The 14,925-nt window shown below is 36.1% G+C and overlaps 2 protein-coding genes across 5 annotated transcripts; one reads left to right on the forward strand and one right to left on the reverse strand.

The window, feature by feature from the left end:
* Positions 1 to 9: 9 nt before the first annotated feature.
* LOC105058306 (uncharacterized) lies at positions 10 to 4,267 on the reverse strand. Of its 2 annotated transcripts, none has more exons than XM_019848167.3 (7): positions 3,897 to 4,267; positions 3,708 to 3,802; positions 2,672 to 2,789; positions 2,373 to 2,491; positions 1,598 to 1,799; positions 1,141 to 1,284; positions 10 to 705 (listed from the first exon to the last, which is right to left on the reverse strand). In XM_019848167.3, the coding sequence occupies exons 1-7, from the start codon at positions 4,206 to 4,208 to the stop codon at positions 415 to 417; spliced, it is 1,281 nt and encodes a 426-aa protein (XP_019703726.1). In that variant the 5' UTR covers positions 4,209 to 4,267; the 3' UTR covers positions 10 to 414. The 2 variants fall into 2 exon arrangements, with proteins under 2 accessions (XP_019703726.1, XP_019703742.1); XM_019848183.2 differs by having other exon boundaries at positions 3,708 to 3,809; positions 3,897 to 4,177.
* Positions 4,268 to 6,333: 2,066 nt separating this feature from the next.
* Positions 6,334 to 14,925, forward strand: LOC105057791 (isopentenyl phosphate kinase). Of its 3 annotated transcripts, none has more exons than XM_010940493.4 (12): positions 6,334 to 6,543; positions 6,628 to 6,864; positions 8,793 to 8,890; positions 10,055 to 10,097; positions 11,560 to 11,621; positions 11,904 to 11,960; positions 13,421 to 13,456; positions 13,597 to 13,674; positions 13,922 to 13,988; positions 14,150 to 14,212; positions 14,413 to 14,537; positions 14,622 to 14,925. In XM_010940493.4, exons 1-12 carry the CDS (start codon positions 6,441 to 6,443, stop codon positions 14,727 to 14,729), a joined length of 1,077 nt encoding a protein of 358 aa, XP_010938795.1. In that variant the 5' UTR covers positions 6,334 to 6,440; the 3' UTR covers positions 14,730 to 14,925. The 3 variants fall into 3 exon arrangements, with proteins under 3 accessions (XP_010938795.1, XP_010938803.1, XP_019710690.1); XM_010940501.4 differs by having other exon boundaries at positions 14,434 to 14,537; XM_019855131.3 differs by lacking the exon at positions 14,622 to 14,925 and having other exon boundaries at positions 14,362 to 14,537.

Here is a 14,925-nt window from a genome sequence, read left to right on the forward strand (position 1 = left end):
CAATAGAAGTTAGGTAGCATCGGAGCTTTTTTATCTTTATAAAGCTCTGCACTGCAAAGAAAATTTGCAGAATGAACAATTAAAAGTTGTACATGCTTTCCCATTACAATCTGCTAGAAGCCTACACAGATATAACTCTCCCCTACCCGAAAAAAGGGGAAAATAAGAAATTTTGTAGCTTTGGAACACAATAAAAATGACTGAAGGAGCATGAAAGCAATCTCCAGTCAGATTTTTGTAAGAGCACGATAATTTGACACTCCCATTGTGAAGAGCAAGAGAGGTGCAATAGATTGCATGGAGATCGTTGCATGATAAAATGGAAATGATCGAGGATGGTATGCTTCCACTTGCATGGAGCCATCTGATAGATCTTAAAATGTCGAGGAATGAGGCATGGTGACGGTAGGAAGCCTATACTTTGATCTCATAAAAGTAAGCCGATGACACTGCTAGGCCCTCCATATCATAAGTGCGCACAAGCCTTTGCCTCTTCTCTGGTGACTCCATCCAACAGAACTCCAGATGGAAGGACTGTGATTGAGCTACACTCCTGCCAATGTCACGAGGGCATCCCATGTACATCCCTCCAGGTAGTAAGGTCAGCTGGAAGCCTCCATCAAAGCTAACCAAGTTGTTGCTTACCGTTCCTGTCCAATGGACGTTGGTGGTGGTGCTACTCCCAGTTGTAGTTGAAGTTATGTCCTAGATGAGTGATTGAATAACAAATTTTGAGATTTTAAATTATTCCTAAACATAAAGGGCGATCAATATATCAACTGAATAAACATGTTTCTTCACAATTCAGATACTCCTAACAATGATTAAATGTAAGGTGTAATGGCCAGGGAGTTGATCTGATTTTATATTTCTGGTGCACTCTGCCGAATTTTATAGGCATAGTGGAAAATTTTAGAAGTCCAGGAAAAAGTTCAAACTATATGAAGTTGGTAAAGACTAACGTGATGTTTGACATTTCTCAGATCCTCCAGAGCTTTCATCATTCAAGTAGTCAATAAACAAGATAGGGTAAATATATCATATATGTTTCCCCCCTGCTGGTGAGAAGTTCATGTCTGCTGATGTGAATGTAGAGACTTAACAAATTAAGGGATTAGTTACTGTTTGAGAGAGAGACACCTGAATTAATTGACCCTCATCATCCATCTCAAGCAAAGCAACTGTATCAACCTTGGCAACTGTTGCTCCATATACACCACTGCGTTTGGTTATAGAATGACCTTCCCATCGCCCAAGCAAGGGACTTAATTTATCTGAGATATCCTGAAAGCAAATAAGTGAAACCGGATAAGGATGACTTATCCTATCTGGGATATCCTGAAACTAAAGAAGTGAAACCAGACAAGGATGACCAGTAAGGACTCCAACTTGTTCAGAAAGTACATATAAAAGACATCTAGCTGGAGTGTCACTGACCTTACATGTCATTGTTTCACAACATCATGATACCTATAATCTATGACTGCACAGTCTGCAATACATGGAATGAAGAGTATATTGCAAAGAGATAATCCTTTGGTGACTTTAAGAAGAATCATTAGTTTGTTTATGGAAAAAGTTGGTCCCCTGCACTAACCTTGAAACTGCAACATGACATAATGTTGGGCGCCTCATTTCCTCGTTCCTCATTTCCTCGTTCTTCGAGAAAAATAAGAAGCATTTCAAGAACCCCCTTTGGATCCATTATATGGAAGGCTCTTGCTCTCATATCTTTTTTCAGAGAGTAAAGACAGTTCTCACATACTACAGAGGGCTGATGAGAAGGAATCTTCAAGTTTCTGCAGCAAATTACAAAATATGACCCAATGTTACAAACCCAGACAAGTATGATAATCAAGATTCTAAGAGACATCATGGTTAAGTTGATAAAAAATGAAAACCCTTTCAGATCAGTAACATACAAGCAACAAAGATAACTGGAAAATGCAGCATAATATCCAGCCAGAGATTATACAACCTATGTTTAGTTATCTAGCAGTTGAACGTATGAGCAATATCATCTTGTACAAGTTCAACTGACTTGCTTAGGGATCAAAATTAAAGACAAACCTTTTGGTCTCAATTAGAAGTTTTAAAATGGAAGAAAGAAAAATCGTGACATCAATGGAAGGAAAAGATTTCCAAGAGTTTAAATGCCACATGACAAGTGGGTTTATTAGTCTAGTACTGTTCTTTGAGCTTAGAGATGCTTTCCAAAGAGTAATTTCAGGAAAAGAAAAAAAAAAGAAAAAAAAAAAAAAGAAGAAACAAAAAAAGAAAGAAGATCAATGACTGCTCAACTAGATCATTAGATTTGATTGAATGATAAATTGCTAGAAAACAGAGTGTTATTTCATACAAGAAGAAATTACCTGGGAGTTTCTTCCCCAGTGTCATCTTCTCCAAGCACACCTGCTCTAAGGACAGTTTCCAGCATTCCAGCAGTCTGGTACCTGAGAGAAAATGCCTTCTCTCGAGGGAAGAATCCAATCTGCAGACTAACCAAAAAATAACTTACAATGAAATCCATTTTGATAAATTCAAATACGGCATTCATTAGAGGCAACTTTTACAGCTTCATGGTTTAGCTCTTTTAAAGAACCAGAATAAAAAGAGTTAAAAGATGAAGTTATAAAAAAGAGTTTTAACTAATGTTTTCACTCTATTTCACCTGCTGATACTTGTCTACCGTAAACATGTTAGTCTCTTTGATTTTGTACTCCGTCCACTCTGGTTCAGAATCATAGCCTGCAATTGATGTGCAGGAAGGAGGCTGCTTTACGTATAGCCTACAAAATTTAACAAACATGACTGAATTAAAGGATCAGCATACTAAAATGACCACATAGAATTCCAAATTCAGGCTAACATATGCTGAGAGGTCAGCCAAACCTGATCCATTATGATATTGGAAATTCAACTAAATGTATGTTATATCTGTTGCACATGCAATATTAAAAATAAATAAATCAATAAAAAAAGTCGACTGGTTTTATCCAAAAAAAAAAAAAAAAGAATCAATTGGTTACCCGGACAGTTTTAAAAATCCCTCAAGGGATAAAATAACAGTTCGAATCCTCTTCACTCCAGCATAACTTCTTCTTACAAAAGATATAGAGTATGTAATACAGTGATCAATTTCATTAACTAAGCATGCCTACCAAAATTCAGTATGAGGGAATAGTGAAAATACAACTATTACATGCTCAAAAGAAATTGTAGAACTACAAGCATCTTCTTGTTTCCAAGATCATAGATAACAATATGTACAAACGCCAAACGCAGGAAAAGAAATCAACACAACAAACTGCACCCATTAGCAAATCTATAAACTTTCCAATTTTAGCAAGTATGCCCCTCAGTCACATGTATTTTATCGCCATGTATGAGTAGATGCGGAAAATCCAATTCTATGGGAAAAAAAACTGAACATACTCTGTGTAACCTGCACTAATCTTCATCACCAAACAACACAGCTCTGTGTATTTTACTTCCTAAGATATTCATATTTTCATGGAACATACTGCAATTTGCACCAAGCAAACAAAGAGAAACAAACATTATTAAGAGTCAAGAGCAACAAGAGTTCATGACGTCGGCAGATGTTATCAAGAAAAGATTGCTTTTTAATATGAAATTATCTTTCTTCATTATTTGAAATGCAGGAATTTTCTACAAAAGATCTAGCTTTAATCAAAGAAGCTCACGTTTGAATGAGACTGATCAGTTCATCCTCCCCATAGGAGCTGGCCGAAAGCTTCGTGCTTACAGTCTGCAGCAAGTTCCCTTGAGCATCGAATTGCTGCAATCTCAAACCCCATGGAAAGCAATCCTAAGAAACCCAGAAAACGAAAGAAAAGACCATAATAAACTCAGGTAGAACAAGCGCTACTCACATAGAAGGAACCGTTCCATTTCCCCAAGTTGAGGTCAATGAAGCGATGCAAGGCATCAATGCCCATCGATTCCTCATGTCCCTTTGTCTCCTCCCCCACAGCGGAAGAAGAAGACGCTGCCTCCGCTCGAAGCACCCGTCTTTGGACTCCAAAGGATCGAGTGGGGAAGCCAAAAGCAGTCTTTGGGTAGGAATGGCCGTAAATAGAAGTAACCGGAGCTGGAAACCGGCGTCTAGGAGCGGTGCTCGACCTCGAATTCTGGAAATTTGATGGGATTCCTCGAGTGCAGGTTGGGATTAGGGTTTCCGCCATGGGAGCGATTGTAACGGTAGAGAGATCGCACGGCTATGATAGATTGAAACCTTATCCGTCTCGCCCGACCTCTAAGATAACGGTCGTTAATGTAGCGACGTAAGGCACCAGCATGGAAATCTTGTAACCGGGACACATGGCAGCTTATGACTCAAAGATTTTTTTTTTTCTGTTCAGATTTTTCTTTTTTTAATCATTTAAAATCAACTATTTAATCTCTAGGGTATGCGGTTCTAAGTTGTATGGTTAATCAAAATCTATCACATAAATTTTTTAAAATAAATAAATTTATTTATTAACAGAAGACATAATGTTTCTGACTTGCTTTTCTAGTCTATTATCATACACAACAGAAACAAAAACCATGAGGACATAATTTCAGATGTTCAATATATATCACGTATTTTTATAATAAAAAATTTCTATAACTAAGAGAATTTGCATTTTAATTTATCTTCCAATGAAACATTCAGGGATTTATTTATGTGACAGTCTAAATTCAAAATTTCACCATCTGCAATCAATAAACTAAGCCTTAACCAAAATTAGACAATGTAATTTTATTATAAAGAAATCCCACCAAACATGACTCACCTTTCTAAGAGCCATAATGATGGTTACTTATTACGTGAAATATATTTTCGAATATTTCTCTGTCTATTATAACAATAATATAATAACATTATGATGAAAAATAATGGATAAAAATAGAAAATAATGATACTATTTAAATCACACTTTATGTAATAAATATTAAATGATTGATCATTCAATCTTTGGGATAGAACTAAAAGAATATTATTTTAGCAAATGTAAATACATATTTGGACTACTATGCCCTCTGTAAATTTGGTTCCTAAACATAAAAATTGATATTTATTTTTGGTTCCTAGAGAGAAGAGAGAGTTGTACCAAAAAAAAAAAAGAAATGAAATGAAGAAATAGAATCCAATATATTTGGTTGCAGAATCAAAGTACAATCTTTTTGAAAATCAAATCAGAAAAAGAGAGCCTAATTTATTTAAGAGTTTTATAAAAAGATGATATGTGATTGAGAAAAGAAGAGAAACGATGTGCGTGATAGTAAATATGATTAAGTTAATAAAAGTTAGTACAGTAATTAAGATATTTTTTAAGACAATCAAAAAATTTTATTGATATAAAAAAGAGGTGGAATTAAAAAAGATTCCTTACTAATTTCTAAACCGATATTTTTATTCTTACCAGTAAGTAGACATAATTATGTTGAAGGGAGAAAAATGAAAAAAAAATATTGTATTATGTACAAACTATAAAACATCATTTATATATTCATTCTATTTTAATTTATAAATAGATAGTATTTTTTGGTCTAATTCTTAAAAATAATTTCATTAAAAAGTTTTCTAATCTTGAACCCGTGTACATTTAGTTATATCTATCATTAATTTTTATGTTTTCTTTTTATGAAAGAGGCTAGGGTAACTATTTCTATGATTTTACAATAAGTCTATGTCCACCCCAATTTTAATTTCCAAATAGATCAGGGATCCATTTTAATTCACAAATAGATTCATGGTTTAGCTTAAGGATCTAAGTTTTTTACTAAATTTTTTTTAATATTCTAAAAATTTCGGAATTCTAAAATATCTTCCCTTAATATATCAGTAATTTTTTTATTTAATGCTTAAAATCAATGCTTAATATGAAATCCTTCCAAATATAATGATATGTGGAATTTCTTACAATTGACTAATTAAATATCAAATTTGCAATAATATTCAATTATTCATTGCCTAATCTAATTTCTGATATCCTTCCTAATATGCATGTTTTCATTTTTTTGTAAGCATTAATTTATTTTATGGATAGTGAGAGGATATTTTAAAAAGAACAAATGACATAAAGAATCCTAATTGAATATTTTTTGATTTTAAATGTATATTTTCATATAATAGAGATATATAATATAATAATAAATGCTACATCACTCTTATAAAGATTTCTGATTGTAATTAATCGAAGTCCAGTATAAAAGTAAAAATTAAAAAAAAAATTAAAAATGTTAAAGTAATTAAGCCTCCATGATACGATGGAGACGTGCAAAACCATGTTACAGCAACGTTTTAACGGCCGTTACTTTCTACCTAGACCCGAAGTTCTTTCGCTCCAAACTCCGGTCCGGTAGCTCGTCGACTCCCGAGTCCACCGTCCAGATCCTACTCCCTCCGCGCGCGCCGGTCGGAAGAAACAATGGGAGACGAAGCGGGGAAGCCGAATGCCATCCTATCCTCCTCCTCTACCTCCGATCAAACCCTAAGAGCGCTCAAACCCCTCCGCTGCATCGTTAAACTCGGTATCTTTCGCTCTTCATCTCACTCTCTGTAAACCTCTTCTTGAAATCTTCTCTCATGGCGTTGTTTGATCTCTGCTGATTTAGGTGGTGCTGCGATCACCTGCAAGGACGAGTTGGAGAGCATAAATGAGGAGAATCTTCGATCGGTTTGTGCGCAGCTGAGGCAAGCCATGACGCCTTGCAAGAGTTCCTCTCCAGCAAAAAATTTGGGGATGGATTGGAGCAGACGGCTCGGAAATCCGCCTGTTTCGACCATCGATGAATTCAGAAACAAACAGGCATTGGATCTGGATAACAATTTCATTATAGTCCATGGAGCAGGTTAGCGTGATTTTATTGCTCTCCAAAAGATTGTTTTTTACCCTTCTTCTTTTTTTTTTCCTGTTTAAGAGCTTTATACGTGTTAAAGTTCGATTCGCATTGGTATGAACTGAAGTTACTTGACTAGTTCTCACTTCTCAATTTTTTTCGGTCTAATGTGAAAAATAATAGTTATTTAGCAGCTCTGCACAACATATTAATCAGTTTTTAAACTTAAATGCAGCAAATCTTTCCATATTTTATCTATAAATCTCTCCTAAAATTCTTTGATACGTTTTCTTTCATATATCTTCGTAAATCCAAATAATTTTGTCGAAAAGTTTCTTTAACTTGTACTACCTTTTGAGATCAGTTTATATAGGTCAATAGGTGGAATGTTCTCATCCTATCCCAGGCTAATCAAATGCATTATGATAATCAACTGCAAATTATAAACCTGGAACCCAAAAAGGTGAACCAGCAACTTCTAAATACTAACAAGACCAGAATAAATGTAGCCATTTAATTCATCTGAACTAGTTGGTGCATTGGATCCTTATTTGCGATTTATTCCTATTAGGATGCACGTGTTTTTTTTTTGTATTCTAAAACCTGTTTCACAACTTCCATTTTTACCTTCTTAGGTCTTTCTATCTCCCTTTTGATCCCTTTAGGTACATCAGAGGCACACCCTGTACCATGGCTTCATACATCCTTTGTTTTGCATGCTCATAGGTCACATAGCTTCTGAACTGGCTTGCTATAACTGTATTCTAGTAAGGTACAAATCTTATTCCTATAAGCTTCCAACTCCACCATATCATCTATCATGATCACAGTATTCTTGCTCAATATGACAAACATAAATGCTGCATGCTTTATTATTGTTTGATAATATTCTCCTTGGGTTATAGAGGACCATCATAATACGTGGCAAATAACATATTTACTTCATCCATTCTATGATTCTAATATCTAGGTTTGCACCTATCTCTTTATCTCTTTCGGAAACTGGATCCTAGAAAAATAAAATGATTACATTGGGGTATAAAGATGAGGGATCAGTGCTGTAAACCAATGCTTTAGAAGCCTTGTTCAGCCTAAACCTGGCTTCTAAGCAGCAAAAACAAAATTCTAGCCTTTAATCTCCTTTCTTGGATATATACTCCTTCATTTTTTTAAAAAAATTAAGAAATGCATTTTGATGTCAAATTGCTGAAAACTACCATTCATAAAGTATTAGGTTTAGATCAATCTAGTTGGCATTGTTTTCCCCGATTCTAGCATGTGAAAGGTCAAGCAAATTTTATGGGTTGAATATATTGAATTTGGAAAATAACAAGCAAATTTCATGAGTCTATCCATTGGAATTATTGAGGGATTTAGAGAGAATTTCTCACCCCAATTATTGTGTCATTTAGAGATAGGAATATAAGTAGTTCAAAAACTAAAGGACATAGCTTGAGCTTGGAAAAGCAGTCAGGTTTGACACTATTAATGGTTTATCACCAAAGAAGGTTCTTGGAGGCAATTGCTTATGGATGATCTTTAGTTTACTCACAGGGTTGCTTTAGACTTATTGGATTTAGGTTCATGCCTTTTAGGCTGATTAGACTTGTTAACTGTCAATTTTCAAGGGAGCCCAAATTATGTTGAACTTATAAGACTTCCCAACACAGGATTCAGGAAGTGGATTAGAGAAGTTGCACCCCTGTAGATCCATAGATTATGCAAAAATGATCCATCAATCAGTGCATCAAAAGAAAAGTAATTTCATGTTTTAAGTAGGATAGATGTTTGTATGTTTTCTTCTAACCTCAGGCTATATAGCTTATGTGCAGATTGAATAATACCTGCTGTTTTGTTTGGCTTGTCATTTAAGAAAGAAGTCAATACCATATAATTGTTACATGCTCTGTTAGAACGCCGTAATTCATTTCTTGTTTTAGGTTCTTTTGGACATTTTCAAGCAAGCAGATCTGGGGTCCATAAGGGAGGACTGAATTTGCCTCTTGTTAAGGCTGGTTTTGTGGCTACACGCATTTCTGTAAGGCCCAATTCTATGACAAAAACTTTTCCTTTCAAGTTCCAATGCTTTTGATCCTTCGATTTTGCAAATTTCTGATTTATTTTTATTTATGGGTGTCTGTCATCATTTTCTTGAGATTAACTTTATGAATCTCTGTTATCGTATTCAGTAGTTCTCAAATTACAATAACATGGGAAATGTAACATTCTAGAGAATCTGCTTTGTTTGCCAGGGAGCCTGAATTTCGGAAAATTGTTTGCTACCCTCATGCAATTTTTAGGCTGGAATTCTTTGATTCTGTTTATGACCAAGCTTTTCATAATAGGTATTATGAAAATTTATGTTCATCAGAACTCTGATTTGAGAACTAATTTTGTTTTGTTCTCATGCCTTCCCAGGTCTAGTTGAGTAGCTACACATACATCTAAATAATGTATTTTTGTTGTCACAGAGGGACTTTGTTTCCCATTTTAATGGACATGCTCTTCAAATTGAAAGAAGTTAAAAGCAACAAACACCCATACTTCAATATTCTTGAGATACATGAAATTCGGTGAAGTTTTACCAGTAAGTAGTGATACAATATCATTACCCATCTCTCTTTTCTCTTGTCATGGAATTATTATGGGGATAAAATTCTCCATGGTTATATAGTCTAGTGGCATCAAGTATCTTCAGCAATATTTGATGCAGAAGTGCTCTAGCCATCAAACAGTATGAAATTTCTACATTCTGGTGTGACCTCCCTATTTACCTACCATATCACAATTCTGGATCATGTTGTGAGATTATAATTATATATCCAAAATTCCTGTCTGAAATACTGAATTTTTTGGTCTTGGATATGTTAAGACTTCTTTCTTTATCAGCAGGCAAGAACTTCTTTAACATAAGTTCATGTCCGCTGATAAAGAAAGAAGTTCATGCCTTTAGTATTTACACGAATGACATTTGTCTGTTTCCTCTTCACTTGGTGATGCTCTCTCGGTTCTTTGCTTTCTTTCTTTATATATTTGTTTGTCTGTTTTCATCTTGCGCTTCTTCTTTTTGCATCTCCTATTTACTTTCTTTCTGCATCTTCCAACTCTCTCTCTCTCTCTCTCTCTCTCTCTCTCCCTCTCCCTCCCTTTCTCTCTTTTCTTTTTTTTTTTTTTTTAAGTATGTCTATTTCTATTGAATCAGGTGACATCACTCAACCTTGAAATTGTGAGAGGTCTTGCTAGAGGTAAGCATGTTGTTTAACATTTTCACTGTGTCCAAGTTCCATCTCTTAGTAAAACATATCCTAGTGTTTGAACATTATATACATTAATGGTCTGGCCTTTTATATCCTTCAAGTTTTAAAGTATGCGACTGTTTATTCTGCTCTGTAATACATACCTTGTCACAACTTGGAAGTGACGTTAGCTGCCATGCAACCCTTTTTACTTACAGTTGGGGAAAAGCTGTATGGTATCTACTTAAGCCTTTCAGACTGCCCAAGGAGATTTATCCATCCTCCTTTAATGATCTCACAGAAGTTCCTTTTACCATTGCTGGCTGGTTGATCTTTTATTGCTGCTGTTGCTGCCAAAGATGTTTGGGTAACTAAGAATATTGCTTAATTTGTAAATAGATAATAGGTTAGAATAATGTTTCAGCAGGTTAATTTGTTATCTTCAGATGATAAATATGGAGTCATTAGTGCCTATAGCACAGTTTTTTGATCATGACCATTCAGGGTCCTAACAGGGACCCATGGATAGAAAAGCATCTTGCCCTGTTGAGCAAGCCTGAGAATTTTTACAGTTTAGCTCATACAACTTGTTTGTACTATCCACTTCCACTGTTTCACACCATCAAGCCCCCAGCATCTGATGACTGGTCTAAAGGAAAGGCAAGCAATTTAAAAGTTTCACACTTAAATTGTAGTTGCACAGCCAAGAAAAACAAAGTTGGTGCCCAAATTTATGACAGTAAAGCTCTTGATGATGTTAATAATAGCAATCGTCTCAAAGGAACTATGACACCTTTCAACAATTTGTAAATATTAAATTTAATGTATTAATAAGTACTGCACTAGTATCAATAATCTGTTTGCTTGTCTGTGTTGAGAAGCCCTTTTCATCTTTCCTTTTCACCTATTATAGATTGTTGTGAAGCACAATTGGAGTTGGTTCTTTTATCTGCAAGATTGGTGGCTTCCTCTTAAGTGGTTGGAAAGCACTAGTGGAACAAGGGCCATCTAACCCTAGAGCATATATACAAAATGGTCTGGCCGTAGTTCCTATAAAGGAAGGAGCAATACACATCTCTCTGCAGAAATACATTGGAGGACGGCCAGACAATAGTCATCCATTATAATAATGTTTTATGCGCTAAGCCTGTTTTTCTCTAGAAGACACGGCCGCAGACTACAGTCCAAGCAATGCACTTGAGACTTATGTAGTCATATCTCATATTTTTTGCTCCATTATTCTTAAAATTGGATAGCTGTTTGAAGAGGCTTATCAGTTTTCTTTGTGAATCTTGTTATTATGGATATGTTTTCCTTTATGAGATCTATACTACTGATGGTTTAGCTATTTCTTTGAGGATATATAACAAATTTTATGCAATGAATGGTTACATTGAGTTGCATGTGTTTGAGCACTGCATAGCATTGGAACATTTGTCTAGTGCTGATCAATTTTTATGTTCTTTTGCAGAAGGGATACCATCAGTTGGAATCTCACCGTTTGCCTGTGGATGGTCTACTTGTCAAAAAAATGTCAGAAGCATCTGTAAAACCAAACTTTACATCACTTGCATCTAGTTTAACATTCAAGAATGAGTAGGCTTATATGAGAACCCAAAACACATTTGGCAATACCAGAAAGGGGAAAAACAGACTAATTACCACTTGTTGGACAATTCTGGCCTTATTTTTTTATTGCTATACTTCTCATAGCCTTTTCCACGTGATAATGTGTTGTTTTATGTAGAGAATCCTCATAACTTGTGTACTAGAAGCACAGCTAGAACTCATACTGCTACTGGCACCATTTTGCAGATTGCTTCAGCTGATGCTTCTCAGATCATAAAGGCTCTCAAAGCTGGTTTTGTCCCGGTAAGTTGCAACATCACATATGTGCAGTATGAATAATGACATATTTGTTTTTGGTAGGAACAATTAGTTGTGGTTTAATCATACAAAATTTGTACATACTCTATTTCCCGCTCCCCCCTACCTCTTTCCTTCTTTTGGTTTTTCAAGTATTCCTGATCTGTTTCCTCTTTTGCTTCAAGTCTTGGCTTCTTGTTCCATCACCTCTTAAGCTTGTCGTTTCAGTTTTTGATTGAGGCCATATTGGTATTGCCTTAATAGTACTCGACTTTTCATCTCATAAGGTCACCATCTAATTGGCATTCTCAAACCTTTTGTGAACAAACTTAGGACAAGTTATCCCTTAACAATTTGAATATATTGGATTATATTGGTGTTGTATTTTACCTTGCCTCCCATGTGGATACTTAAATGGCTTTTGCCTTTGTAGCTTATCATCCTCAAGATGCTATATTCTGATAGAATTGCATGTTGCTTCGCTAATTATCAGAAATGAGAACCCTATTTCAGTTGCTTTGCCTTGCACAACTGCTTTGAGACTCCTGCATTAGCATCTGCTCACTCAAGCTTGCACCAAGTAATCAAAATTCAACTAAGATGATGCTCATCATGATTTCCTTCAATTTCACATACACAAAACTAGGAATTACTGCTTCTTATGCATTAATTTTATGTAACTTGGTTCTCTTCAAATTGGCCTGTTGTACTGAGATCCTCCCCATTTGACACAGTTGATGGCTCTGTCTTGTCCTCGTGAAGTGAAATTGCACAATAAGACACTTATGTTTTCTTGTTAACAGCATTAGTCAGAGATACAGATGCTTTCAAGCTTTCTGTTGATGGAGTTTTAGGCATGCAAGGCTAATTAGAAGGTCATTGTTAGAGCAGAAAGAGGTGAATGAGCACTGTTTCTTTTCTTTTCTACCTGTAGTGTTGGTCCACCAATTTAGAGGGTAAGCCTTGGCACAACAGTAAGGCTGCTCTATTATGACCCAGGTGCCATGGGTTTAAAGGCTGTGTATTTTTGACCTTCCCCAGACCCTGCAGTGGTAGCAGCCATGCACTTGGTCGCCCCTAGTCTTAGCCCAATAATCTGTGCTTATTAATTTTAATGACCTAAGCTTCAGTGAAGTTTCAGCAAACACTTTTAGTTGCCAGTCATACAAAACAAAAGAACTGGTGCATGCTGCTCATACAGATGGTACTGTTGTAGAAAGTGCTGCTTTTTTCTGTTTACCACCTCAGAAGATTCCACATAATGATGTGTCAGCATTACTCGATTTACAGGTGTAAGATTTCATGTAAGGGCATGTTAAAGTTGCATGACAGAACGTGTCATATGTTTCCACTGCATCACTTTAAGCTTAATATGTCTAAATATCTGACATTCTTGGGTGCTGCGATCTTCAGAGTAATGGCATCGGATCAGTGGTGCATGTAAACTAACAACCATTCTCTTGCAGATTTTGCATGGAGATGCAGTGCTGGATCACTTGCAGGTTGGTTCTCCAGGGATTGCCAAGTTTCCTTGAAACCTTCTTTTATGCAATGAAGAGATCAGTTAATAAAGTCAGGAGGGCAACCAAATTTTGCTGCAATTTTTTTTGCCTCATCCTGACCTTATGACAAAACTGACCAGGACTGCACCATATTGAGTGGAGACGTGATTATACGCCATCTTGCACAGCTGTTGATGCCCGAATATGTTGTATTTCTTGTATCCACAGTTTTCATCCATCTATCAATAATTACACATGCATGCATGCAAACACACACATGAAGGCATTGCAAAAATTTTACTTTGGATAGATACACAGCATAGCACCGAGACTTGCAGCGACTAATGCCGATGCATGCAATTAATAATTATTACTTCAAAAAGGTGCTTCCTTCCACTAGTATGCCTTTTCGCTTATCCCTTCTGAAGGGTTTTGAACTTGCTTTCCTACTATTGAGCAATTAAGACAGATGTTCTAGGAGTATATGATCGCCCACCAACAGATCCAAATGCCATGCTTCTCAGAGAGATTGGTGAGCATTCATATTAGTAGACAGCAATGTCCAGCCAATCAAGATCTCTGTGCACATATTATATAATGTTGAATGTCTAGATCATTAGTTCATTTCCTAACAGTTGCACAAGTATTTTAGTTTAAAGCTATGCCAGGTAAACTGACTTGCAATCATCGCAGAGGTTGCTGAAGATGGAAGCTGGTCCATCGTGAAGCCTAATCTACCACATGCCAAAGGGGCAGGTATGCCTATGACTACAGTGTTGCCATTTAAGTGATCCTACCAGAAATCTGTCATGGCTAGTCAAAAGTGATCACTCCATTTTTCACCCTTGTTGTATAAGTGCTCTTATCTCTCTTCAAATGACATACTCTAAATTGCCTCAAAGCAGCACTTCCACAGTTGACCATCCAGATGCATTAAGGGTCTAGTTTGATTGTAGATTGGTGCATTCTGCATGCAGTTGAGATCACAATTGCAGCTCATGATACAACTGGGGGGATGGAGACCAAAATATCTGAAGCCGCAATGATAGCAAAACTCGGGATTACCGTCTACATAACAAAGGTAAGAAGTTTTATATATCCTAACAGAAAATTGCGCATAATAGCTTCATTTCAAGAATCCTTGGGTATCCTGTTGGAAATGCAGGCTGGTACAGATCACTCGCTGAGAACCCTCAAGGGGGAAATTCACAGCAGTCCTGATGATTGGCTTGGCACTGTTATCCGCTCTAGGCGGATTTCTTCATCTAAGTGATCAAGAATTTGCGAAAACAAAAGTTCTGAAATTATTATCAGCTGGTCATTATTGTACTTTTTGAATCTTACATACTAGATATCGCATACATGAACTGTAACATTATGCCTGGCCGGTTTCGGTGAATATGAACTGTTCAGTTCGCTGAATTACATGCTCAGAAAATGGAATGTGTATTTTCAAGGATTTCGCACAA

This window comes from Elaeis guineensis, chromosome 2 (genome assembly GCF_000442705.2).
Source record: "Elaeis guineensis isolate ETL-2024a chromosome 2, EG11, whole genome shotgun sequence".
In the NCBI taxonomy this organism is placed as follows: domain Eukaryota; kingdom Viridiplantae; phylum Streptophyta; class Magnoliopsida; order Arecales; family Arecaceae; genus Elaeis; species Elaeis guineensis.

Coding starts and splice junctions, on each gene's coding strand:
- LOC105058306 (XM_019848167.3), bottom strand. CDS start 4,208: ATGGCGGAAACCCTAATCCCAACCTGCACTCGAGGAATCCCATCAAAT. Junction 2,492..2,671: donor CGGTAGACAAGTATCAGCAG/GTGAAATAGAGT, acceptor GTTAGTCTGCAG/ATTGGATTCTTCCCTCGAGA. Junction 1,800..2,372: donor ACTGGGGAAGAAACTCCCAG/GTAATTTCTTCT, acceptor AATTTGCTGCAG/AAACTTGAAGATTCCTTCTC.
- LOC105057791 (XM_010940493.4), top strand. CDS start 6,441: ATGGGAGACGAAGCGGGGAAGCCGAATGCCATCCTATCCTCCTCCTCT. Junction 6,544..6,627: donor CCGCTGCATCGTTAAACTCG/GTATCTTTCGCT, acceptor CTGCTGATTTAG/GTGGTGCTGCGATCACCTGC. Junction 13,675..13,921: donor CCGAATATGTTGTATTTCTT/GTATCCACAGTT, acceptor TGAGCAATTAAG/ACAGATGTTCTAGGAGTATA.